The 27,946-nt window shown below is 39.0% G+C and overlaps 2 protein-coding genes across 9 annotated transcripts in view; one reads left to right on the top strand and one right to left on the bottom strand.

Annotated features, from left to right (window-relative positions):
• FANCL (FA complementation group L) lies at positions 1-27,693 on the top strand. Of its 2 annotated transcripts, XM_068153268.1 has the most exons (14): positions 1-144; positions 3,258-3,316; positions 4,253-4,313; positions 5,301-5,357; positions 5,996-6,093; positions 10,059-10,155; positions 16,125-16,193; positions 23,180-23,330; positions 25,035-25,118; positions 25,704-25,749; positions 25,840-25,921; positions 26,684-26,800; positions 27,117-27,188; positions 27,608-27,693. In XM_068153268.1, exons 1-14 carry the CDS (start codon positions 52-54, stop codon positions 27,641-27,643), a joined length of 1,122 nt encoding a protein of 373 aa, XP_068009369.1. In that variant the 5' UTR covers positions 1-51; the 3' UTR covers positions 27,644-27,693. The 2 variants fall into 2 exon arrangements, with proteins under 2 accessions (XP_068009369.1, XP_068009371.1); XM_068153270.1 differs by lacking the exon at positions 1-144 and having other exon boundaries at positions 3,266-3,316; positions 4,258-4,313.
• The window catches only part of VRK2 (VRK serine/threonine kinase 2), a 42,930-nt gene continuing 41,758 nt past the window's right edge, over positions 26,775-27,946 (bottom strand). For all 7 annotated transcript variants that reach the window (XM_068153264.1, XM_068153263.1, XM_068153261.1 and 4 more), the window contains one exon: positions 26,775-27,932. In XM_068153264.1, coding sequence (XP_068009365.1) covers positions 27,690-27,932 — 243 coding nt within the window. In that variant the 3' untranslated portion in view covers positions 26,775-27,689. The remainder of the gene's footprint in view (positions 27,933-27,946) is intronic.

A 27,946-nucleotide genomic window follows, 5' to 3' on the forward strand; every position in this document is an offset into this window, starting at 1 on the left:
CCCGGCAGCGCGTCGGATTCGAACCGCCGTGCCGTGCCGCAGCGAGGCGGAATGGCGGTGTCGGCAGCCCTGCTCTGCCAGTGCCCGTTGCTGCTGCCTCAGAACCGGGAGGGGACTGCCTACGAGGGCTTCGTCACCGCGCAGGTACCAGGCCGGCGGCCGTTATTCCCTGACAAGCTCTTCTTCTCTGTCTCTAAGGCCTGTGCTGGCGGGCAGCCGCGGGACCAGGTCTGTGTGAGAGGGGATGCTTCCCGCCTCCCCGGTGCCGGCAGCTTCCTGGTCGAGCGTGGAGCCGCCAGGCTTGTGAAGGAGGAAGTACTGGTGAGGGCGGGGGACTCTGAGGCTACATCCTGGCCGTGTGCCGTGAGGGTGCTGTGGAGAGGCGGTCGCGTCGCAGTCCGTGGGTTAGCGCTGTTTATCGGCGGTGCGGCATCGCTGATGGCTTGTGAGTTGGATTTATCGTGCTGGCACATGTAGATTTTCGCAACACGTGCCTGCACACTGGGCCTAGGGTAAAAGGTTGACCAAATGGCTAAGCATGGCTATTAGTGTTACAGCTTGGGCAGCTGCATGGTCCCTCAGAGGATCTGGTACTTTTCAGTGCAGACAGAACAGCACCTAGGACAGGTTGAGAGTGGATGCTGTTAAGCCAGCTCTGGCATCAGAGGCCATATGTGTCAATGCTGCAGCTCTGCCTCATTAAAATATCACACAATGCATATGCACACAGACCACAGGAACAGTTCTTCATAGTGTGTTTCCAATTAGAAAAAGCCTAGGGTGTTCTTCCTGTGAAAATTGAAATTAAAAAATATCATGGAATCACAGAGTTACTTAGCTTGAAAGAGACCTTAGATCTACTAAAGGAGATCCACTCCAAACTCCCACCTATGGGTAGGGACACCTCTCAGGTAGACTCAGCTACTCAAGGCCTCATCCAGGGAGGAGGTGTTCACAACCTCCCCAGGCAGCCTATTTCTGGGTCCCTCCACACTCATAATGAAGAACTTCCTAAGATCCAGTCAAAGCCTACTCTACCCTCAGCTTAACACCATTCCCTCTTGTCCTATCACTAGACACTCTTATGAAAAGCCCTTCTCCAGCCTTCCTGCAGGATATGGTCTGGATCATGCTTGTGTTTACACAAGTGTAGTTCTCCAGTCAAAATTCAGGACTTCAGTGTTCAGCTTTGACATGACACTTGCAAGTGTGTGTTTATATTTGTATTACTGTAATAGATGCAACTTTTAAAATGCTCCATGTGTTAGAATGCACCCAGGACTTATTGGGGGGGTTAAGATGTGAGTGTGAGCACATTTTTTCAGATATGATTTTTTAAAATTAGGGCTAAGGCTGTAATGCCCAAAGTTTGAGGTTGTGTGTTTAATTTCAGCAGTCAGTAAGCATCAACTTACAGATAGAAACAACTGATGTGCCAGTAGTCTCTATTAATCTGTGAAACAGATACAATTTTTTGCTTGTGGGCATTGCACAGACACTGAGGTTAAAAGGAACCTCTAGAGGAGGTCATCTAGCAGGATCAGCTGTTGCTCAAGACCATGCCTTGTCTTGTCTTTAATATCTCTAAGCATGGAGACTGCTCTGTCTCTCAGGTAGTCTGTTCTAGTGTCTGACCACCTTCGCTGCTACTGAGGGTGTGGGTTTTTGTTGCATGTAGGTGCTCCTCCATCAACTATTTGTACACACTGGCAAGATCTTTCTTGAGCCTTCTTTTCTCAAGGCCAAACCTTTCCATCTCTTTCAGTTTCTCCTCAGGAGAGATTCTTCAAGCTCTTTAATCATCTTCTTAGCTCTTCACTGGGCTAAATCCTGTATGTCAATGCCTTTCTTGTACCAGTGACTCAGCAATCCAGGTATACTTCGTAAACACCGATTTCGGGGATCACCCCTCTTGACCTTTTGGAAATGCTCAGACCCATGCAGTACATAAAGCTGTTAGCCTTGTATGCTCCAAAGGTTCATTGCTGGCTCAGGGTAAACTTCTATGTCCATGAGTACCACCAGGTCCTTTACTACAAAGTTACCCTCTAGCTGGTCAGCCACCAGTGTGTGCTGGTACGTGGGGTAAATGCTTTCCCGGTGCAGGACTTTGCACTTTCCTAAGTTCTTGGGGTTCCTATCAGACCAGTGCTACCATCCACTGAATGGTAGCAAAATCACACTGTCAATCAGCCATTCCTCCCAGTTTTGTATATTATGCCAATTTGCTAAGTGAAGTGCATCCTGTCCCATCATCGAGGAGGTCACTGTCAGCCCCAAGACTGATGCCTAGTGTGCTCCAGTAGTTGGGGGCTTCTGCTGAACTTCTTGCTGATCACAACCCCTTGAGCCCTTTGTAATCCACCTCAATGTCAGTTTATTTAGTTCATCCTCCTGTTTGGGATGTTATGGGAAACAGTATTGAAAGCCTTTCTGAAATTGAGATTTTCGACCCACCACAGAGATAAAGCATCTGCTCAATCAGGCATCTAATCACAGGAGGAAATCTGGTTTTGTTTGTGGACATAATTCAAGGTGGAATAGAGGTGGAATAGAATCTAGATAAAAGCTTTGAGAGGAGTTAACTGTCCTCTTCCCTTTAGTGAGGAGTTAAACCTACTCACAAGCCTTTGTGTCAGCTTTGTTTTGATCCTCCCATACAAAGTAGGAGGATCACAAATAGGGACAATTACTGAAGATGTGAGTAGGTGGCATTTAGGAACTGTCCCATGTGGATTCCACTAATGGGGCATTTATGTACTTGGAACTCTGCCTACAATTTCTAAAACCTTGCTGAAATGCCTTGTGGATCAGTGCCAAAGTTCCATTTTAGTGCAGCACTTTCATGAAAAGAGTCTGGTTTGACTTTATTTGAGTTGAAGGCAGATTTTCATGTACTTCAGCATGACTTGCATTAAATTGTGGTTTTTTTATGTTTGTCCAGGTTTGGATAATCTTCTTTTTTTTTTCATCTTAACTGTGTTATTTTTGCTTTATGAAATGTGATGCGCTGAAGTTTGTACTGAATGCTGTGATTTAGGGATCAAGAATATTTCAACTTCAGAATTAAAGGCAGCATTATTTCTAGCTGTCACTCATGCTGCTTTTTTTCCTAAATAAAGAAATTCTGAATAATAGTCCTGAAAGATAAGACAGACTTTTTTCTTAGTAGCTGATCTTCTGGGCAGTACTAACCACAACAGTCTCAATATTTTAATTTGTTGACTTTCGTGTTAACTAAATGGTTTTCCTTCAAGGGTAGAGACTTCCATATCAGGATACTGCTGCCTCTGGATTTTCAGCTGAAAAATGCAAGGTAATATAGTTTTATGAAAGCAATTTGTAATTGTGTAAAAAAAGTTTTATTTTTATAAAAGCAGTGATGGATATGCATATTAATGATTCTTATTTTTTTCCAATATCAGTGTTGGTAATTAATTCTTAATCGTTTCAGCTTAACCTTGCAAAAAAACTGTACAGCATTACTGTTAATAAGTGCTGACAATAAACATTGCCTATATGAAAATATTTAGTTGTTAATTAACTTTGAAACCTGTGGTAATTAATTAGTTGTATTTATATATAAAGCAGTGTCCTTGGGGAAAACAATGTTCATTTAAATTGGGTTATTTGTGTGTCATTATTTGAGAAACAGAAAATTCAGTGCAAAGTTGTAAACTTAAACCATTTATTCTTTCTGGATTAATTTGCATTACCCAACTTTTCTTTAGGAGCTCTGTTCTTGTTGCTGTACGTGTTTGTCATGGTAGTCTGTAGGGGGCTGTGTGTATGCAACGTGCCCCCATAACTAACATGGGTTAGTCTTTAACTTTGTGTTACATACCTCTACCTAGGCCAGCCTGCCCTGAGCTGTGAACAGATGTGGTATTCAATAGTTATTTCATTTTAGGTCAGATAGTTAAAACCACATTACAGGTAACTTTGACATTTTCAGGGTTTAATTTTTAAATATTGGTATATTTTGTGAAGTTATATTAGCTTGCAAGAATGATGCTGTTGTTTTCAGCAAAGAACAGGCTTTTGTTGAATTTTTAATGGACTTTGGGATAGTGACATTTGAAAGTTTTAAATACCTTGAATATGGAACTCAAAGACATTTTGAAGCATTGTTTACTTTGTTGTTGGTTTTTTTTAAGAATAAATTTTGTGTTGTTGTGTAGTAGACTTTCTGATCTGTCTTAAAAGTCATGTACTGTGAATTTAAAATTTATATCAAATCCTGTTTGCCTAGGATAGAGTGTAGCTGGCACCTGAAGAAGATACTGCATGGATATGGGCATATCTTAAAGCAGGTATACAGCTTTTAAAACCATTTCTGTTAAATGTATATTTATAATAATTCTGATGAGCTCATATTCACGTGCCTATTCTAAAAGTGTTAAAGAACTCCTCTCTCATTGTATATCCACATTGCTTTTTAAATGCTTGAGAATTTGCAGGTCAGTCTAGAGACAGATAAAATATAGTAAATATTTTTATTCAAGCTTTTTTTTTTAAAAGAAAGGACAGTTTTTAATAAAATGACTGCTGAAAATTTACTGAAGATTTTCTTTACTCTCTCTTTTAGGAACAGTTTTTGTTTCTCCTTTTATAAATATTTATTTAAAAAAAAAAAAACAGTTCCTAATGGAAGGCATTCATGTTAATTATTGCTAGATCTAGCTCCTTCTCTATTGTAAACTGTTAAGCCTCTATTCAGAGGAAACTTTGGAGCAGTGATACCACAGCCTTGCAGTCACAGAAGTATGTTTTGTTTCTGAGAAAGTGTCCTTGCCACACTGCTAGTTGAAACAGTGTCCCATGGACTTCCTACATTGTTGTAAGTTGTGAGTGACCAAATGTCACAGCTGAGGAAATGAAGGGTAAATATGTACTGCATCAGAAGATAGACTGAGATCCTTAATCATGTACATCATCTAAAAGCAGAGGGGTCTGGAGAGTTCCTAAAGAAAATTTAACCAACAAAGAAACATTTTTCAGTGATTCTAAAGCTTCTGTTCACATTGGTGAAGACTAAAGTCTTCATAAAAACACAAAATGTAAAGTCTCCATAAATATGTAGTGTGACATGTTGTGATGAAGGTGATGGTTAATTTTCAGTACAGTTTCCTGCAGTCTGGGAGATTTATTCTGAAATTGAAATATTTAAACATGATATACGTTTGGGATTTTAAAGCTGGTTAGTCTGACAATACTAGAAAAAGAACTGGTTAGGCTGAAATTATTTCCACTAAAAGGTATGAGCTGGAGAAAATAAACTGATACTGTCTTCCCTCCAGAGGTTGCACAGCTGTCCAGATCTTGTCAGTTTCATGGTGGAGCTGAAAACTGTTTTGGTAAGTTACAATAAACACATGAGAGATGGGGTGTTCTAATAGCTTTGGATTTTACTTGCGGTGTTGTTATGGTTTACTGTTTGGCAGATGGATTTATGTATTTAAGAGGTGGCTTTGTATGTGTGCTGTTCATGTAATATTTGTATTCATATCCCTTAATATTTTAACTGACTGTACTTTTTTGAAAAATTAAAATCCCAGCAAGGAAGGGATCTCAGTTTAGCACCATCCTTTTTACAATTGTCTTGGAATTCCTTCTATTTTCCAGGTGGTAGAGAAGGCTTATAAAATGTGACCCTCCAAGTCCAATAAAGAGTGGAGGTTCTTCTTGCCCCTAAAGATACTTGACTTCAAATTTATTAGCTGAAAAAGAGGCATGTTTGATATTTGCATCTGAAGACTATGTTGTCAACATCTGTGGGATTTTTAAATTGCAGATGTTTTCATTACTGGTATCCAAAGTAGTTTACCAAACAGCTTCTTTGTCTGCTTTAGCTGGAGGCTATAACAAAACAAATGCAGCATAAAGTTAATTTCACATAAGCTTAATATTTTTGAATGAATTGTGAAAATCGCATGACTAAATAGATGCAACAATATTGAAATCTCAATTATGTTTTTCATGTTCTTTTAAATAGGAAACTGCTCTAAAAAAGACACAAGACACGCACACACCATGGCCACCAGAATACTACTCCTGCCTTGTCAGAGACATAGAAATATTGGGTTGGAATAAGTATGTTTATTTCTTAACAGTTGTTATATTTAGAATATCTGATCTGCTTTTCTGTTTCTGAGTTGAACAAACCAAATATACCTGTTCTGGTTTTTTATCCTGTTCAGAAACTGACTGGGTTTTCTTGAAAAACTCTGCTGCTTTGTTTCTAATAAAAAAACAAACCCAAAATAGCACAACAAACCTGTATCAGCTGCAGGTATATTTTGCATCTCAAATAACTGAGCTGAAAGGAGAGATGCTACTACTAAGACTACTGACCTATGAACTGTTGGCATAGTAAACTTAGTGCTGCTTTCATAGTTCTTTTCCTTCTTTTTCCCTACTCTGTACAGCTTTTCATTACTATTTCCATATGCTGTGGTTCATTATCATGTACCTTTATGCTTTTATGAAAATAGTTTTTACCTTTCTCTAGAACTAGAATAATTATGTTTAAACAACAGTTCTATTTTGCTCTCTCTAGCACATGGATCTCCTTAGCCACAGGACCAACAGTTAATTTACAAAAAGGCAATTCTACAAAAAGGCAATTCTACAAAAAGGAAAAAAAACATGAATGAAAGCTGTAAATCCAAAAGGTCAAAGCAGCCAGCTATTTGTGACACCCACAAGAGAGAAACGCAGACCTTTTGGCATTTTTTGCTGTGCAGATGGATTCCAACAGAGATGGGGCATTCCTTACTCTCCAAAAACTATGCCAGCACACCATGTTTGGGGAAGCAGAGGAATGTTTCCAGTTAGTTATTGCAGAGTATGAACTATGTCCCCTGGGGCTGGGGGCTCAGTGCACCCAAGAACATAGTCTCATGTATATACTGTACATATAACGTCAATACAGATACTGAGTCTCTGTAAAAAAGAAGTTACAGTTCAGATCTTCTCAGAGAAAGAGAACTAGGAGTCTTCTTGTCTAGTGTCTTTACACATTTTGGCTTAATACTTGCCAAGTTTTGCCATAGAAAGTATTTTTTCTTCTTCCCTTCTCCATTTCCAAAGGAATCCTGCCTTGCATGTGCTCTCAATCATTTGTGTGTTGTGCTGAATGCCAGTATTCAGGCATTTTACTGAGGCTTTCCATCTTTATGGTCATTCCTTTATTTTTATATGATAAAATGATGGAACCTATGGAGGAATAAATGCTTATGTAACTGAAATGCCACCTATGTAAGTAGTTCCTTACTCGATTATACAATCCTATAATGCTTACAGTGTTGAGCAACTTTCTGCTGTCCTACAAAACTGATCCTTTTAATCTCTCCTTATCCGAAGGCTGTTAGAGTGATGTTACAGAACAAGTTAGCAACACAGCTACTAAGTTCCCTTTTTCTGTTGTAAATGGAAAATTGAATCCTCCCTCCTTCCCTGGAGGCAGTTTATTGTTTTTACATTCTGTTAAGAAGAAGGAAGGCTACCTATGAATTTTCATTCTGGGCATTCTTCAGCCATGTATCCCCCTTTGTGTGGGAAGGTTTTTATTCCTTGGCCTTCCTGTTTGTGGAAAAGTTTGAAAGGGAAGAGAATTTTTTACCAGAAAACCTCTTAAGTAAGTAGTTGTAATCCCACTATAGAGTAAGGAACTGCAAAAGATACTTGGTTTTAAGCAAAAATGATCCATACATTCTGAAATGTGAAGAGTGATCTAAACAAGATGGCTGACAGAAGAGATAATTTTAAATCCTAAATACCTTGACAACATCCCTTTTACTTATTTTTTTCCTCTTTTTTTTGATATCTAACCTCACAGTGCATTGATGCAGGCACCAGTTGTGCTTTGTTTTGGACTCTGCTATGTATTTTATTGCAGTAGCATCCTGTGCCTTAGCTGCTGGTTTGGGATTTTCCTGCCCCAGCCAACAGTAAATGGAGCGGTGGGATAGAGGTAGTTTCTTATCTTCATAAAACTGATTTGATTTTGAGCTAAAGCTGGAAGGAAGGAGTAATGTTTTGAATTCGGGTGGTGTGGGTGGGTTTTTTTTTCTGTTAGAGGAAGATGATCTATTTTTTTTCTAAATAAATGAAGTGTAATTGACTACCATTGAATTACACTTTTGTCAAGATTTGTATTTCTTTTAACTGTCATGGAGAAAAGGAATGTTAAAATTCTCCCAGGAATCTGTAGAACTATTTAATATTGCATTAAAGATAATCGACATTAAACATGAAATAATACATCTCTTTCCCTACTTACAGCCATTACTACTTTTTCCATCTGTGTTTCAATTCCCTCATATTGAGGCTATGTCATTTATGCAGATAATTTTATTTTCCTTTTTTCACTTCCCTCTAATGAATGTGCCAACCCTTTCGTGTATGTCTACCTTTTCATGTACAGGCTCCTACAACTCTGTTGCCAGTTTTGGTTGAAAGAGAAGCATTTTTCCCAGTGTGTCAGGTTACATCCAGCCCTGGAGGGGGGTGGACTGAAAAGAACCTAGCCCCCAGGTGGACAAAGAAACCTGACTTGGTTCTCGCTCCCAGGGGGAGGGGGTCCCCTGGTCAAAGTCTGTTCCACTCCCACTTTCCTATACAGCAATCCTTTTTAAGGGGAGCCATTTTCCTCGCTCTTTGTGTTGCTCCTGCTTCTCACCTGCCTGAGAGGGTGCTCCAGCTACTCCTGCTCTTGCTGCAAGCACATGGTGGGGCCTGCTTCATGCTGCATCCAAACTCCTAAAGACTGCATCTAAAGAGAATGCCCATTTGCATCAAGAGAATCCTTTGCCAGCTGTGGCTGCTTTTGTATATATTTTTATTTACCTTTTTTCCTTATACCTTCGTAACCTTGCTTTGACTCAGATGCCTTTTATATTTTACTAAACTTACTTTTTTACTTCCAAATTGATTAAAGACTGTTTCTTTCATGATTTTTACCTCTCTTTTCTCCTGCCTAATTTGCTTTCCTCTACTGGGAAAAAAGGGAGAAGGTAGGCAATCTAAATCTGTTCCTTTTGGGCTTTTGGATTCTGGGAAAGCTTAAACCACAGCACCCAGCATGCCTGTCCTTCTCTAGGTCCAGTGATTGGGCCAGTTATGTCATAGTTTTAAAAAGAAAAAAAACGTGTTACTTAGGCCAGCAAGCAGATGTTTTCTTTGAACCCTGATAGGGCCTTGTCCAAGTTACACAGTAATCTTGGACTGCTTTTTAACTTTACACAAGAATGACGTAGTAAAAATACCAAAATATCCATGTACCCAGTTCACTGGGAAATCAATGGAGAAGTCTGAACCTTTTTGGCAGTTGTTGAAGCTACTCAGCAGAATGTATTTCTAGACAACAATCTATTTTACAATTGTATTCATCTTTATTGTGTGAAGCTCAAATCAGTGACACCTTAAGGAAAGAATCGGTCACTGTCAGAAGTTTTAAAACTTATTTACATTTAATATGTACTTGTTACTTGGTTGAGTGCATGTATACTGTGTAAAACTGTCATGAAACAAAGGCAGATCATCATAAATAACTCATTTTTTACCTATTTGGGTAGCATTTTCTGCAGAAAATCAATTTCAGAGTATGAACCAATATCCACTGAATTTTCCACAATAATGGTATTGATAATAAAAGAGAACTTCATTGAAGAGAAAAGCAAATCAAGAGCATAAAAGTCTCATACAGTAAGAAACTGCAGAAATGTATCAAAGATTTGACAGGAAGTTTAATGTGTACATAAGTAGAGGCTGACAGGAACATGCTGTGTATGTCAAAGGTTTCTGTGATGGAAAACTGAAATGGAGTGATCACTGACCACAGCATGAGCCTTGACACTGTGTTGTAAATAACCCAAGGATATATGACTGCATTAAACTGTGGACTGGTGCATTAACAGCAGTAAATCTAGAACAACAGAACTGGTTGGCATACAGGACTTTTCCTGATTAATCTTTGTAACAGACTAATCACAGGATTGCAGACATTTCAAACTGTACTTCTTCAAATGCTGTTAGAGTTTTCTTTTCTCTTTCAGAGTTACATATGTGGATACTGGTCTTACCACAATCAAGCTAAAAGCTGAAGACTCTTGTGGTCGACAGCATCTCATCACTCTGAAGTTAAATGCAAAGGTGAACTTATATGGGAGATTTTAAGGCTTCCTTTAAATGATTTTTCTTCATTCATAAGGATTTTAGAGAGTTGGTTTGTTGGTATGTCTGTTTTGCAAGATGGTGGTGCTTGTGTTTTGAATTTTAGTATTTTTTTTAATACAGAGTATTTGGACTTCAATATTGCATTAATGTAAGAGTCTTTTCATGTGATGCTGTGCATCACATAAGCACTGAATTACTGACAAAGCCATCTGGGATACACTCATTCTTTATCTCTCCGTCCAGAAACTGAATATAACGACAATTAGAATATGTTGGGTTGTTTCTTTACCAAGTCTTACTGTTACATCTAGAGATACAAAGGTTTATGAAAAACTGACTACAGAAGTGACTTCCTTATTGAAAAAAACAAAAAAAAAGGAAGTCACTAAAAAGAAGTATTAAAAAAGTAATACTTCTTTTTAGTCTAAAGAATTGACTGATTTTGACAGTACTTGCAGAGCAAATCTATGGTGTCTACCTGGTACTAGGAACTGAACTGAATTTGCAGTGTTTCATGATAGAATTTCTCATTTCAAGCAAAATCTCTCATTGTAAATTATGAATATCAAAGCTATATGGTGAAAAATGTATGGTCAATAGCTGTTGTCTTCAGAACATCAGTCTAGGGGAACAAGTGGATCTAAAAGTGTCTAAATGTTGTTGTTTGAGACTATCCTTGGTCCATTGGCTGAACTAATAATCTTGAAGGGATGGGGTACAGTATTGTACAGTGTTGTAAGATTACATTTCACTTTCACAGACATCCTATATTCCTTTATATACAAGTCCTCTTTTAGTTTTACATAAGACAAGCTAATTTTACCTTAGAGCGGGGAACAGGAGCCTGTGGAAAAAGAGCTCTTTGGGAATTGAGATTACTAAAGTGGATTTTTAAAACAGAGTAAAACTATCCTACATGTACAGAGTAATGAATACATGATTTGCTAGTCAGTCCATTATTTAATACATTGGTGGAAAAAATAAACCAGGAAATATAATTATGGTCTGTTTAATGTGCAGGCAGAGTTATATTATTGTTCATAAGGAGCTGCTGTCCTATATATAGAATCTGACACTAGAAACTCAATGCAGCCTGTTAACCCTTCATTTTAGTTTCTTGATTTTATGATGACTGAAGTAAAGTGTTTTAACCATTTGGAAGTATAAAAGTGCAACTGCCTTGGTCAAAATTTATTACACTTAAGCACTGACTACTTTTGTTTATCTTGCCACTGTACCACAAGGGGAACTGGGATAACAGTTTTCTGTTCTTAAATAGCCTATTTTCTCTATAGTAATAAGATATCTGAAGTTGAGGTTCCTAACAGCTGAAGAAAGCACTGCCTAGCAGTTAGGGATATAGTGTAAGAAAGAGGGTAGATATTCCAGTGTTTCTGCTATAACAAATATTCATCAAATTTAGTTATTTGTTTTATAAATGAATGTTATGGTGATAGGATCATAGGATGTTAGGGGTGGGAAGAGACCTTTGAAGATCATCAAGTAAAAAATCCCTGCCAGAGTAGGACCATAAAATATAGCACAGGTCACACAGGAATGCATCCAGATGGGTCTTGAAAGGCTCCAGAGGAGACTCCACAACCTCTCTGTACAGCCCATTCCAGTGCCCTGTGATGCTCACAGTGAAGAAGTTCCTCCTCATGTTGAGGTGGAACCTTCTGTGCTGTAGTTTATATCCATTGCCCCTTGTTCTATCACAGGGCACAACTGAGAAGAGCCTGTCCCCTCCCTCTTGACACTCAGCCCTCAGATATTTATAGACATTTATTAAATCCCCTCTCAGTCTTCTCCGGCCTAAAAAGCCCCAGGTCTCTCAGCATCTCCTCATAGGGCATGCACTCCAGTCTCTTAATCATCCTGGTAGCTCTCTGTTGGACTCTCTCCAGCAGATTCTTGTCCCTCTTGAACTGGGGAACCAAAAACTGGATGTCATATTCCAGGGAAGGTCTCACCAGGGCAGAGTAGAGGGGGAGGAGAAGCTCCCTCCATCTCCTGGAGATGCTACTCTTAATGCACCACAGAATTCCATTGGCCTTCTTGGCCACAAGGGCACATGGCTGTCCCATGGATAACTTGTTATCCACCAGGACTCCCAGGTCCTTCTCCACGGGGCTGCTCTCCAGCAGATCACCTCTAACCTGTACTGGTGCAGTTTATTATTCCTCCCCAGATGCAGGACTCTGCACTTGTCCTTGTTGAACCTCATCAGATGCCTCTCTGCCCAGCTCTCCAGTCTGTCCAAGTCTCCCTGAATCACAGATCAATTGCTTGTCCTTTTTGAACCAGATCTGACATTTAAGCTTGTGACAAGAAAGAATTTCTATGTGAAACATGGTTTTGATTACATGGGAATTTGGTTTTCCTTCATTTTCCTTGATTTTCCTTTCCTTTGCAAAGACTTTGCTGAAACTTTTTTTGAAGGGATTTCTTTTGATGACCTGCTTTAATACAAGTATGCCTATTTCAGTTATGGTCTCTGATTAAACCCCACCCCAGCTTGTATTGCAGGCTCATGTCTGTGTTCTCACAAATGGATTTATTTAGCCTTGTCCTCATAGATGCCATACAACAATAAGAGTTACTAGCCTGCTGACAATGTTTGTGGGGAAAATAACTTCAATAATTAGCAAATTCTGTTTCATAAGGCTATCATGTGTATTGAGATAATCCCCTAATTATTCCTTTGCTCTCATTCTTGACAGATTAGATGTGTTTTAAGGACTTGCCTTTAATGCCTTGTCACAGTGTTCTACCTGTTAATCCTTTCCTTAATTTGTTGCGAGTTAGGAAGTGTCCTTTCAAACCCTTTGATCTCTGTAAACTGCATTTATAAAGTGTTTAGGAAACTTAGGGTCATCAATTTAAACACGGAAGAATTGAGAAAGGTCATGCCATAGGCATGTTAGCCAAGTCATTTGAACTTTGTAAATAATTAGACTTAAAACTCAGAAGAGGGTGTATTGTTTCATGCTCAGATTACATCTTGTGAAATAGGTTTCAAAATTATTTGGCTGCAAATATACATATTGTGTCTAATAACTGTTTAAATTGTTCTAAAGAATTTGAGTGTAACTGTAGTAACATGATGTCACTGATAAACTCTGGTGTAGAGTATTAGCCTGGGGAAGAGGAGGCTCAAAGGAGACCTTATTGGTCTACAACTACCTGAAGGGAGGTCGTAGCCAAGTAGGGGTTGGTCTCTTCTCCCAGGCAAACCCCAACAGAACAAGAGGACAGAGTCTCAAGCTGCACGAGGGGAGGTTTAGGCTGGATGTTAGGAAGAAGCTCTTCACAGAAAGAGTGATTGGCCATTGGAATGTACTGCCCAGGGAGGTTGTGGATTCACCATCACTGGAGGTGTTTAAGAAGAGACTGGATGAGGGACTTGGTGCCATGGTTTAGTTGATTAGATGGCGTTGGGTGATAGATTGGACTTGATGATCTCAAAGGTCTTTTCCAACCTGGTTAATTCTTCTCTCTTTTCTTTTTCCTTCCTGCTCGCTCTCTCCTTCCTGCTCTCTCCTTCCTGCTCTCTCCTTCCTGCTCTCTCCTTCCTGCTCTCTCCTTCCTGCTCTCTCCTTCCTGCTTTCTCCTTCCTGCTCTCTCCTTCCTGCTCTCTCCTTCCTGCTCTCTCCTTCCTGCTCTCTCCTTCCTGCTCTCTCCTTCCTGCTCTCTCCTTCCTGCTCTCTCCTTCCTGCTCTCTCCTTCCTGCTCTCTCCTTCCTGCTCTCTCCTTCCTGCTCTCTCCTTCCTGCTCTCTCCTTCCTGCTCTCTCCTTCCTGCTCTCTCCTTCCTGCTCTCTCCTTCCTGCTCTCTCCTTCCTGCTCTCTCCTTCCTGCTCTCTCCTTCCTGCTCTCTCCTTCCTGCTCTCTCCTTCCTGCTCTCTCCTTCCTGCTCTCTCCTTCCTGCTCTCTCCTTCCTGCTCTCTCCTTCCTGCTCTCTCCTTCCTGCTCTCTCCTTCCTGCTCTCTCCTTCCTGCTCCTCTTCTAAAATACTGTCTCCTGGGGAATCACCCACCTTGTGTTATACAGGATTTCCCTCTGTGAGGTCTGTAATAATTTTGTACATATGTACAGAACCATCACTGCATATTTCTTTGCAGTTATTTGGTGCACAGTACAATATTGGTGCTTTTAAAGAAAATTTGACTAAAAATGTGGGGGAAAAGTGCTGTAGGTATTTTGGTTTGAGTTGTTTTAACATAACATAAAGGTAGTAGAATCTGTTTGCAAGCACTTCTTCAAAGGCACCGCACAAAAGCCTGCATAAAATGAATTTATTTACCAAGCAAGTAAACGCATAACTGGCTAGTGCTGCTGGGATTTAAATGAGGGAGTCCTAAAAGCAATCCCACAGTAAAATTGTTCTGACTTTGTTGTAGGTGTACTTTTATACATTGAAAACAAGTTCATTTCTATGCAAGCATAAAAGTAGTTCATAAAAATAATACCTACAATGCAAGAAAAGTATCACTGCAATAAAGGAAACTAACAGCTTTTGTGGCTATACATTTCTAAGCTGTAACCACTTCCTGTCTAAAGTCGATGCTCCATTTCTCTCGCTCAGTCACTGTTACTTAACTAGTCTGCTGCCGGTTAGATAAAATGGTGAAGCACAAGATACTAAAGCTGTAGGAGCTGTCCTCAGAAAGTGAATACCTAGCAGAAACCACAAAAGAAAGCTAATTAGAAAGCACATTTAAATAAATTTCTGTGAAATCCATAAATCCTCCACATGATTACTAGAATCAGAGCAATGAAGAATGGATGCTCTAGGGAAGCTGTGCCTCTTTTTTGCTGTTTGCCATAGAAAATTATTTGAAACTAATTACTGTAGAATTACATTTTACACAACATAAAGGAACATGGAAAAACATTCTGATAAATTGCCAGATGTCAAATAAGGACAATGTCTGTGGTCTAGAGGCTTGCTTTGGATGGAGAATGGCTACGGGAAGAAGCAGAGCTAAAGTTCATCTTAATTCTCTTTAAATCTGTGATGAAAGTGGAATTTTTTTTCTTCTGTTTCCCCAAATAAGATTCTCTTAATATTTTCATGTGTTGGAAATTGATGCACTATTAAAACAATTTCAATAAAACTGCTGTGTTCAAAGGAGGCAACTTTTCAGGTGAATAAAATTTTGGGTAAGTGCCCTTTGAAAGGGCACAGTTTATTTGTAATTAGATGTTTCTTTCCTACTCCATTTGTCAGCAAATAGCAGGGTTTCCCCCCCAGATTTCTTACTGGGTGCTGAACAGAAGACTTACCAGTGTAATGAATAGTAATGGTTATTTTTTGACTTATTAACCCTTTTATAGCCTCAGTTCTCTTAATCCAGCTATTTTTTCCTTTCCCCATTGAAATCTTTTCATCTAAGGTGAGGGTCGAGGAGTTCTCATGGGTTTGGATATGTGTTCATTTGTCTCTTTCTAAATATTTACATACCTCACATACCTTGGTCGCTTTCAAATGATTGCCAATCAGTGCAAATACTCTAGTTTAAGTGACAATTAGTTCTTGACTTAGGAAAGAGTAGGTTGGGTTTTTTTCCCCTAACTTTCCTGTCCAGTATAGGTAATTGAGAACATGTTTTAAATGAAAAATAACAAAAAATATGCTTTTTGCCTTCTTTTTTTTAATGTGTTAATGCAACCACTGAACACAGAAAATTAATTCTTCTGTCTTTATTAGAAACTGATGTATAAAAACTGTTTACATGTAGATTTCTTCTTTAGATAATTAGCATTCATAACTATTTCTGAAAATGCTTTACATACTGTTTCCTCCACGAGCCAAGTTCTCAAGATGCTTGAAGTGTACGTATTCTGTTATCAAATTTGGCAGCTCAGTACCAGTCTGATTTTACATCACTTGAAAGGGGGAAAAAAAACCACCAAGACAAACTGATTTCTTTTCTTCCCTCAGTATCCAACAGAACCACCAGTTTGCCTTGTGGATTTTCCTGTTCGCTTCGCCGTCTCTTGGACACCACAGGTAAACTAATGTACTCGGCTTCTTATTTTAATAACTGAGATGTATATGCAATATGTAACCAGTAATGATGGATTGGACATTGCTTTTGCTTTCTTTTGTTTTAACTCCAACGTTTTTCCTTCTGCACATTTTCCTTTTATACATGCTTTTGTAAGTGTAAGAATGCTAAACTCCATAGTCCTTGTGATAACACTTTAAACATTTTCCTTGCTACATAGATTTACCTTGGATAGTTTAGGCTTTGCAGTCAGTCTGGCTCTTTATTTATGAATCTGTTCAGATGGCTGAAATTTCTTTAGGCATGACACTGGGAAGTGCTGTGCACGAGAAACAACTGTTGTATAGAAAAGAAGCAGCCTCTAAAACTGACAGACAATTAAAACCGGGCGGTCCCTCTGTTTGTTATCCTCTGTAGTTTTCAGGACCTCATAAAACTTTTTCAGTTACTATCAAAAGAACAGGAAATTAATTAACAGAATTCTGATTTCATACTTGAGCTGATACTGTCTTTTTTTAGTCTCTCCTGCATTATTTCCTGTAACTTTTGTCCCTAATATAGCGTGTGTACTTGGTTAAATGGATTTAAATGTGACCACTTATATGTAAGTTAATTTAAATTATCTCTAGAAAATAGTTGATCCTTAATTTTATTTACTTCAAGAGAAAAGATTTTACTTAAATTATTTCATTTCTTAATTCTAACTCTCATGAAGATTTCTACCCATCAATAAAGCCTGTCTTCATAGTACTTAATTTACATAGGGACTAAATTTACATAGGGAACACAGCTGAAAGGTGGCGTCAGAATGATTTTAAGATGGGCATGTAATTTTGACTGCAGAACTCAAGCTTGTGTGTGTCACCTCAGAGCCTCTGAGAGCTTAAGGAAATAATTGTAAAAATGAACCATTGTAAATGAAGCATAGTTTCATATGTACTTCTAGCTTTTGATTCTCTGGTGTGGTTTGGAACAGTTAAAAGAGACACTTCTTTTCCTTTAAGTTTTACAGGATTCCATATACTGTAGGCAGGATTTCACCTACAGTTTCTAACCTTGAACACTACCCTATTACTTCTAATAGTACTCTATTTATTTTACAGCCTTGCAATTTATATTGCCTCAAATTAACATTTCTGATCTCCTTGATAGTTATTGCTTCTCTGTGTTTACTGTTAGTAATTTTAAAGCTAATAACTGGACTTGTGTTTTAATAACATCTTGGAAAACATTATATGAAGCAACCTGCTTAGGGTGAAACGAGAGGAAGTATATTAACATTTAATAATAATATATATTAAAATATATATTGACACCACAGCCAAATAAAAATCCAATGTTAAAAATTACACTCTAAATGCCTGAGATCTTAAAATCATTTCCTGTTCAAATTACCTGTGGACTATTTGAAAACATGAACAAGCTCCGTTTGTGTGTAAATGAAGACTCTGTTTTGAAATCCTGAGATGCTAATTCTAGCCAAAGGTATCCTGCTCTAATACTGAACCAAATGCTAGCAACATTTACATTGTGCTGATGGAAATGCTTTAGTTGCAAAGGCTTTCTTCAGAACTGCCCATATCTGTGTGGGTGGTAATTGTGTAAATGGTGTTTATATTCACAATGCCATAGAAATCATTGCTGTGAGCAGTCTTCACATCATAGTAAACTAAGGGTTAAGCATAGATAATGTTGAGGCACCACTGATAGTAGAATCTAGCATATCCTCAAGTGGTTGAAAATTTTCATTGCTGGAAGGGAAAAAGAACACACTGTTCCTATTGTCTAGTAAAATGACTTATGCTGATAGGTAATATTTATTGATTGTATGTAATGTAAAAACTGCCAAGGCTTAACTAAGACTATACAATTGCAGTATGAGTGTGTAAACTCAAGTGGAAAAAAATAGAAATAGATTTCAGCTAATTTATTTTTTTCCCTGCCCTCGTGTGTGCTGTTGGCCATTTCAGGTTCTTTTCAGTGTTTAGGACTTTAAACTTGAGGGGTTGTTGGTTTTTTTTTATCATTTTCTCTCCCTTCCCCCCCCCTGTATAATAATAGACATGGCTTTATGGCATCCATATTAAAAATGGGTAATTTTCCTTATGGTCCCTGTCTTCCTGCTGCGTTGATAATGTTTTGATGTATTTTTCTTTTGCTGTGATGAGAGGTCTGCTGCTGCTGCTCTGACATATTCATTTGGATGAATAATTATAACTTGCACAATGTCAAGCTGAAGATGGTAGGGTTTTGTGCCTCATGACAAGCCTAGTAGCCAGTGCAGGTGTCTCACAGCATGATCAGCAACAGCCAGTGTATTCTGGCTCAGAGGAGACATTTTAGGGTAGTAAGAAATCAGCACCAAGGGCAATGCTGCTGCTACTGTTAGAAGTGCCAAGTAAATGCAGAGTGCTTCTCAATGACAAGTGCAGGAACATCTACTTATTTCAGTTATATTTTTCAAAATAACCAGATAAGTGTGCTGTCTCTGCACTTCAGCATACACTGTGAGCAGGGTTCTGCAGTTTCAGTGCATCTGTATTCTGCGGCACTCACATCAGGGTGTCCTTTCTCTACTGACCACTGCCCACCTGGCTGGCTACATGAAGGTCATGAGAGTGGAAGTTAATGTCTAATGAGGTCATGCAGCCAGCCAACAACGAAACAGTACTACAAAATTCAGAAGGTAGAGAGTATTCTGCAGTTATGTTGATGAAAACACTATAAAATGCATCATAATTGTGCTTTTTCTTAACAAAGTAACTTCACAGACTCCAGCTTTATAGGCATCTGTAAATACAAAATGTGGTAGATGGCTGACAAGATACTTTATAAAGATTTCAGAGTGTTGTCTCAGTTTGATTTGTGCTAAGAAGGGGGAAATTGTTACAATGCTGTTTATGAGAAATAAGCAGTTTCCAAACCTAAAGAATGCTAACTTATTTGGATGGCTGGAAAAGAGATCACCTTTACCAGTGGCTGTTCACTTCAATAAAGTGTATTCTATCTGTGAATTCATACAGCACATACAGGTAACAACACCTGTAGTTCAGGCAACTATACCTTTTCAATTAGGAGGCTTTGCAGTTCTCATTTTGGATAAGCAGATTTTCTGTTAGGGAGAGTTTTTATCAAGAATTTTCAGAACAAAGACTATTTAAAATATATTAATTTTTTTTTCAGAAGTAAGCTGTAATAAATTGTGTTGTATTTAATTAGAACATTCATGCTATCATTTGATGAATGCTTATTTCACCCAGAATTTGGAGCACAGGTTTGAAATTTGGCATACAGGAATTCTTTAATTACTCAAAGGCTTCATCTTTTTCTTCCCAGCCTTTGTGGCTCTAGAAACAAGAACAAAAGTTAGAGTTGGTTCTTACTCCTTTAATTGAAGGTGACAGTGCATGGCAACAGAGGTGAACTCGGCAAAGTGTTTGAATTAGAATAAAGAAACAAACTAAGGGAAGAATTGGCTTAAGGATCTACTAGTGATGACATGGAGGTGAGAATGCACTCTAGAAATGGAAATAAAAATGTTGTGAAACTACAGAAAACTCTTTCTGGGTAGGAAAGTATGCTCCCTTCAGAAATACCTGACACTTGCTGACCAAAGTAAGTGTTTTTCCTGCCCCAGTGTTGAAATCAATGGAGGATATATAGTCTGAGTACACACAGGTAGTATTTGGGTCAGTCTTCTAACACTGCTGGCGTATTTTAGAGACCTGCTTAGCTGCTTGGATCCCCACAAGTCTATGGGACTGGATGGGATCCATCCTAGGGTGCTGAGAGAGCTGGCAGATGAGCTGGACAAGCCACTCTCCATCATTTTTCAACAGTCCTGGCTCACTGGAGAGATCCCAGATGACTGGAAGCTGGCCAACGTGATGCCCATCCACAAGAAGGGCAGATTGGATGAGCCAGGGAATTACAGACCTGTCAGCCTGACCTCAGTGCCAGGCAAGATTATGGAACAGGTCATCTTGAGTGCAGTCACACAGCACTTGCAGGATGGCCAAGGGATCAGGCCCAGTCAGCATGGATTTAGGAAGGGCAGAACTGCCTGACCAACCTGATCTCCTTCTATGATCAGGTGACCTGCCTGGGGGATGTGGGGAAGGCTGTGGATGCAGTCTACCTGGACTTCAGCAAGGCCTTTGATACCGTCCCCCACAGCAAACTCCTGGCCAAGCTGAGGGAGCTGGGGTTGCTTAGCTTGGAAAAGAGGAGGCTCAGAGACCTTATTGCTGTCTACAACTACCTGAAGGGACGTTGTAGCCAGGTGGGGGTTGGTCTCTTCTCCCAGGAAACTGTATCAGTGATTCCTTGGGGGGGGGGGGGGGGGAACCCAGTACTGTATGATCAAGTTAGAACAGACTGTGATATCCACTTGTGCAAAAAACTGCATTACGGTGTTGTGACTATTCCAGCATGAGTATTTCCTCACCTCTGCTAGCTAGTCACTGCTGCTTGTATAGCAGTTAGACAGAAAATGCAAGGCTTATACCCTGCATTAGGAATATCTTCATTTTGATTTAAATTGCTTTGAAAGACTAAACTGCCACTATGTTCCTTGTTTTTATAGTGGATATTTTGCCTGATGAGCTTGGAAATGTACAGGGAGAGGGGAAGGAGTAGCTGGTTTGGCTTTGTTAGTGCTATTTAGGCAGCCAGGGATGATTATTTTGAATTCTAAATGCCAAATACTCTTTGGAAAGTAAGACCTATTTCATACAAATTCTAATGCATTTGTTCAAAGGTGACCAAGAAACAGAGTTAGTGCTGTTTGCTGTTACCAACAGCTGCCTTGGTGTATTGTAGACAAAAAAAGCCTGACAGCAGTCTTCTCTAAAAGTGTTGGGCAATGACCAAAAATTAGGTGGTTAATCAAATCAAAAGGAATGCTACAGTTTTCATGGTTTGCATGACAAGCATGTGATGTATTTAAATAGCTATGGATGCACTTATGTATATAGCAGGAGACAGCTGGCAACATCAATGAAGCATACAAATAAGATCAAATGAACACTGCATTAACAAAAAAAAACACACCAAAAAAAAAAGATGTAACTACCTTTTCAAGGCACATCATTGGAAAATTACAATTAGTATTGAAATTAATTGGATTTGAAAACTTATCTATGGATTATAATCCCTTGATGCTTCTTTTTTTTTCCTAGTGAAACTCTTTGAATTCCCAGAAGATAAAGATGGAAATGATTATTAGAGGATTTATCTGTATGCGATATAGGAAAATGTAAAAACTCAAAATGGAAAAGCAACTGTTGCAAGTACCAGAAAATTATGCTATTAATTTAAGTGTCATCAGAGCACAAAAGATCATATTTCAGGACTGTGTGAAAATTATTAAAATACTGGAAATAATAGCACTTAAGATGAAGATATTGTGCTCTAAGATGTGGTTAAGTGACTGACACTATTATATCTCTTCAGGTATTATAAAAGTAACAAAATGCTTTTAAAGATAATAAGCGTTACATTTTGAGATTGGCAGTATTCACACCTTTCTGCTTAAGTGCTTTCCTACTTTAATATAATTTAATAACAGCAGTAAAAAATGGAGCATTTTATTTCCAAGTTACACAGTTTCTTTCTAAAATATGTATGTGCAAAATATAAAAAGCTATTACTTGTAGAAACCGTATTTCTTCGCCTGGGAATGTGCATAGAAGCCACGCGTTTGTGTCCGGGTGAGAAAGGAAGAATGGATACTAAAGAGTGAAGACAACTGTTCCGTGTCTATTTTCTCTTAGTTATAGAAAAATAGCTCTTCAGGAACTTAGTATTTCATTAGCTTTTTCTTTTTGACCCCAGGCAAAAAGGTAGCTGAAATCTGGCCCTCATGACATCCTTCTCTGTTTTTCAAGATGGACATGACTATCTTTTCATCCAAACTGAATCAGCTTTGTTGGTTTTCTTCTACCCTTCCTGCTTTTTATTCATGGCATTTGATTGTTCACTTGTGTTCCATGTAAACCATTTCGAGACCACCCTATGGTGCTCCAAAGAGATTCCTCTCTTTCAACTCTTGAGTTTCCTGCTACCAACAAATTTGAGAGAACAAGTTATCCCTGAAGAGTTTGTCTTCAAAACATTAGCCTTCACCCTTTCTTTTCCCCTCCCCTGTCATAGCTTCATCTCTCCCCATAAAGAAGCCACATTCTGACGGCTCCTTGTTCTCCTACTGCTCCGTTCATTACACTTTGCAGTTGCTCCACAAACTCCAAAGCTATACAGGGCATCACTCCAGATGCAACTCATCTTTCTTATGCATCTTCACCCCCTTTCAGTTCCCTAAATTCACATTTTATACTCCCTCTGCATCTGCATTTGGAATGATGGTGACTTGTAGAAATAGTTCCTTCTTTTGTGCTCAGTGATGATTTCAAAAGACTCCTTTTGCATTGTGTATTGTCCTGTATAATGAAAGATTTTTCTGATTCCATCTAATCCACTCTCAAATATTGAAATCCTGTGAGTGTAATCCTGATTATTAGATGGTTTCTCTTTCTCTTACTGTATTTACATGCTTGAAGTCTAATGTTAAAGTAACTATTTTTGTACTGCTTAATCTGGAGTTAATTGTGACATTCTTAGATTACATTTCTTGAGTCCTTAAAAACAAGTAAGCTGGTTTAGTTCTGTGGCTATTTCTGTGTGTTTCCATTTGGTACCACTGCTATGTTGCTCAGCTGAAGCAGACAAAGCATCTGGATATTTAGTAGTAGGTAATGATTTGGTTTTTTCCTTCTACCGTATTTTTACAGCAGTTTGCTACAAGTTAGAATGCAAATTAATAGTTACTAAGAGTTTACTGCAAAGTTTTCTCAAAAGTAGTATAAAACTATCAAACCCAGGTGTGGTATCTGTGCATCACAACAGGGTGAAAGGATTGGAGAACTTGTATGCAGGATACAGCTATTGTCTTGTTTTAATTCCAGTCTGTTTACATTTCTTCCTGTCTCAGAGCTCCTTACTAGACATATATAACCAGTTCCTGGCAGCATTGGAAATGCTGAAGGAATTCTGGGATACCATGGATGAGATTGATGGAAAGACCTGGGTGCTTGAGCCTGAGAACCCCACACGGAGTGCCACAACAAGGAGAATTGCCATAGGTACGGCAAGATTTGAAGGAATACAGTGGATCTAGGACAGAAAATAAAGGGATCCTGTTCTGAGTTGCTTAGGCAATCAGATGGTGTTTGTTGGCATTAGGAAAATGGAAGGCACCACTTAAGTCCCACAAGACACAACTCTTATTTTATGTATTAAAGACAATAACCTTCCACAGAATGCTGAACCTGTTCAGGAGATCAATTACAACTGTATCATGCTACATAAACAGAAAGTTTCTGCAGGAAAGTAGTGTGTATTGATAAACAACAAACACATGACTGTCAGAAAGCAGTAACTGCAGGAAAATGAGCTTAGATGCAGCCCTTACTGAATTCACAGATTCCAGATTTTTCAACAATTTCCTGGGATCAATCCTGTGGAGTAGAGTGGAGTCAAAGCTGGGAGAGGCAGTTAAAGGAGCATGTGAAAAGGATAAAGAAATGAGAGAAAGAAAATTAGAGGCTTACAATGTTAACCACCTGAAAAAGTATCTTAATTCATATGCTGGTGTCTGGCATTTTAAGGTCTTAATATGTATAGGATGAGGTGTCTACCAGTTGTGAAGGAGACATTTGTCAGTGCCAGAGGTTGGAAATACTGGGTTGGGGCAGGAAGAACGTTATCTCTGAGAGAAGAGTTCCGATTTTTAGCTTAAATCCAAAATATCAACAGCACATTGTAGAAATCTAAGAATGTACAATGGACCAAAGCAGATCTAGGCTGTCCCCAGAACCTGTGGAAAGGCTGATTGCCTGCAGAGTGAAGAAGGAAAGGAGCTAGTAGGGTGCTGTTGCTGCTCCTGTAGGGGTGGAGGGAGGGACAGAAAAAGTTCAGCAACTGGCTAAAATGACATGGGTCGGACAACACTTGTGTGTGTGTCTGTGTGTGCAGTCGGAGTGGCTTTATCTTGGTTCAGCTGTACTTTGACACAGACCAATGAAAAGGAAAGAAAAGCCTCAAAAAGCACCTCGTGTCAGATCAGCGGAGGGCAGTACAAGGCTTTGAGCTCTTTGTTGTCAGTCACATCTTCAGTTATGATTAAACTTTGATTTCATTCATTCCAGTTTCCTCAAGGAGGGTGAGCCTAACGTACCTCTTAATCACAATAAATGGTGGGTCTCACCTAGTTTTATTTAGAAGAGAATTTGCTGTGAGGTTTCTAACATGGATCCAGAATGTTTTTGAGCTGCTTAGCCCTTAAAATAGCAGATCTTTTGAGGATGATAGGGTGTCTTGTAAAGAAAAATATTTGCTGTTTCAGCCCAGGAGTATGCTGTGGAGGGCCCTGGCTTTCATTGCTTAATCCTGTCTTTTTCCTTCCATTTTTTACTGCAAAAGGTCATGAAGAAGTAGTAATAATTGCCTCTCTGTTTTTCACTTCAAATGGGTTATGTTGTCTAGCTAGAGTTCGATTATTCATGTGTCGTAGTGTTAAGGTTAGGGCTAGTCTAGAAGATGTGAGATTGGCAGGCTTTCTTAATCAGGTGTTATCTGGCATTATGCTCCATTGAAATGGAGATAGTTGTTGATATGTTACACAATTACTTTGGATACCTATCAACTTTTTATTATTTATCACCATGAAACCCAGCCTTAACTAACCAAGTTAAAACTGATTGTTAAAAAAGGAAAACATTACTATTTTCAAAGACTGGACTGCTAAGAAAAGCTTCCTTTAAGAAGTATTTGCTTCCACCCTGCAGGGAACAACGTCTTGCTGAATATAGAGGTAGATCCTCAGCACCCAAGCATGCTCCCCGAGTGTTATTTTCTTGGAGCAGATCATGGTAAGGCAGCAGACATACAGCATTTATTTTCCTGGTAGTCTCTGATCTCTGGTGAGCAGGTACCAGTGTGAACAGTGTCACACTCCTGGGGTAAACTTTAATTAGGCCGAGCCAGGAATTAAGCTGAATATGTGTGCAGGAGACGTTTTACACAGCAGACACTGGGGGGTTTAACTGCCTAAATCCACAGCATACTGTTTTGCTCTGTGAATGATTCTTTTTTCCCCCAGTGCTTTCCTAGCCCAGTTTGGAGGGAATCCTGTGTCCTACACAGCTGCTTCCCAGCTGTGCATTTTAATGCATTTTTCACAAGAAGTTAATTTACTTATATTTGCAAATATTCTGTCTTTTACTACCTGGCCCATATCTTTTTACCAACTTTTTAAGGTAACTACAACCATATCTTCAACAGTAAGATACTTTAGTGTCATGAATTCCCCACACTGAAAACAAGAAGTCATTGACTGAGTTAAAAACCCCAACCAGTGCCTTCTGCATCAGTGCTGATATGTGAGGAGTTAGATTGGGTAAGGAAGCAAAGAAGATCCTAAAACTGAAGTAATTATTTATGTGCATCTTTTGCAGCAGTTAACCCCTTGAGAACTAAGCTGAACAACAACATGCACTTATGGTAAGCATCTTTAGAGACACAGGTATGAAATGGAAATGGTATTTGCCATTTTTATTGATGACTTTTCTCGTCCCTCTCTCCCACCTGCAGGGATCCAGAAATCAGTTTGTTACAAAACTTGAGAGACCTCTTAGACATTGATTTTCCCTCACGTGCTGTGTTAGAAAAAAGTGTAAGTGTTTGTTTATTACCAGTTTTTACTTCTGAGCAAGTAAAATTTCAATGGTCACTTTCTAACTATCAGCAAAATAAGAGACTTAGGGTAATTGGATTAATGTATTGTCATAAGGACTTCTGAACTTCAAGCAACCATTGTCAGAGCTTGTTAACCTTTGATTAGAGGTGCACGCTTCCCTGTGGCCTTCATCGTAGTAAGGCGATTAATAACAGGCTTCACTATTAAAAGGGAAAGAGGAATTTCCAGAGTAGCTAATGAGATGTGGAAAATCCAAACATTCTGTTATGGATGTTGATGACTTAAGTTCTAATTAGGTAGAGCTGCTTACAGGGGACAAGAGGCCATCCAAATACTGGTGCATTTCAAACTAACTGGGAATTAATTTTTGACAATGCTGTAAGAGTGGATTACTAGCTTGGCTTCCACTTGTGAAATTCTGAAATGAGTATCTGACTGAAGTCTTGTGCCTGCTGTCCACATGTAATGACAAAGCATTGTGTTTAATAAAAAAGAAACAGTGGGGCCCAGGAGTATGAAAGTGCTTGTCAAACTAGACATAATTCAGTGAGAGAATAAAATACTACCCAATAAAGTCTTGTGTAGCTGGCAGCTGACATCATTCTTTGTGCCATAACGGTGAAGGCAAAACTTACTTAGAATTACTAAGTAACAAAAAATGCAAAAGCAAGGGTGAAGCTGTTTCCTGTGTTAGCTTCCTTTCCTTCACACTGAAGCTATATCATGTTGCATTTCAAGGATTTTGCTAAGGACTGTGGAATCTGCTATGCCTATCGACTCAATGGTGCTACTCCAGATCAAGTGTGCGACGAGCCCCGCTGCGGACAACCTTTTCACCAAGCTTGCCTGTATGAGGTAGAGTACATAATGGGACAGACTTCGCTTATTAATGCACATGTTCTAGAAAACAAGTACTGCCCACTTCAGTTTCAGATGAAGCAAAGCCCTTTAAGGAGTTCTTCAACAGTCACTGCACCCTCTCTTCTTCTGACCCACACTTCACATGTATGCTCCCTGTGAAAGGGAACCTGCCTCACTCAGTACTTACACAGGCCAACTGCACAGCAGCTGGTGATCAAATAGCATTTTTTGGGAAAAAACCTGATGATAAATTGTTCTTAAACTTCCTATCAAACAAATGTGAATTTGAATCCCTTTTCTTGTCTTGCAGTGGCTGCAAGGTCTTCCTTCTAGCAGACAGAGTTTTAATGTCATCTTCGGTGAATGTCCCTATTGTAACAAGGTAAGGAAAGCCAATGAAAGTGAGTGATTGAATTAAATAGTGTGTGGTAGCTGGGAAAAAGGCAAAACCCATAATAAAGTCAGCTGGGAAACAGAATTTGTGGCTACTGTTTTCCCTTTACACACTGGAAGAGTGAGAAACATTGTTTCCCTGCATTTGTTGTTTAACAGAAGCTTGTCTGAAACGGTATGGATGAGTACACACCCATCATCAACACTGGTGTTAGAGGAAATAAGTGTCACATCCTTGTCTTGCATTATACCTTTTTTAATGTTGCTGCAGGAGAGGTCCAGTTTCAACAATAACGAATCCCAACCTTTATAAAACAAACCAGCCTTGTACAAACAGGAATTATGGAGTGCAGATGGGGAAAGTAACAGATACCTACTGACAATATTATTTGAAATCTCTTTTTCAAGCCCCTAACACTGAAATCTTCAGTGAAGAAACTCTGAGGAATGGCCTGTGTGATGGGAACACTGAGGACACTGAAACAGTGCATCAAAGAAAATACAAGGAAAGTACTATTAGTAACAGAAGGACAAGTATAGCTATACTGTAGTGGTATGTTTCATCAGTAAAGGCAAGCCTAAACATAACAGATGTAGAAGGACTAGTGACGTCAGAAACTGTGTCTTGCAGTGATACTGGATGAGCTGTAGTTAAAAGCTGGTCACGTTTCCTTTTGGGTCCAGAGAATATTACTTGGGGACCAAATGATGGTAATTCTCTCGCAGTGTCTTTCTGCAGGGGAAAAA

The sequence above is a fragment of the Melanerpes formicivorus genome, unplaced genomic scaffold (assembly GCF_026170545.1).
Source record: "Melanerpes formicivorus ecotype bairdi unplaced genomic scaffold, bMelFor1.0.p_v2 SCAF_25, whole genome shotgun sequence".
NCBI lineage: Eukaryota > Metazoa > Chordata > Aves > Piciformes > Picidae > Melanerpes > Melanerpes formicivorus.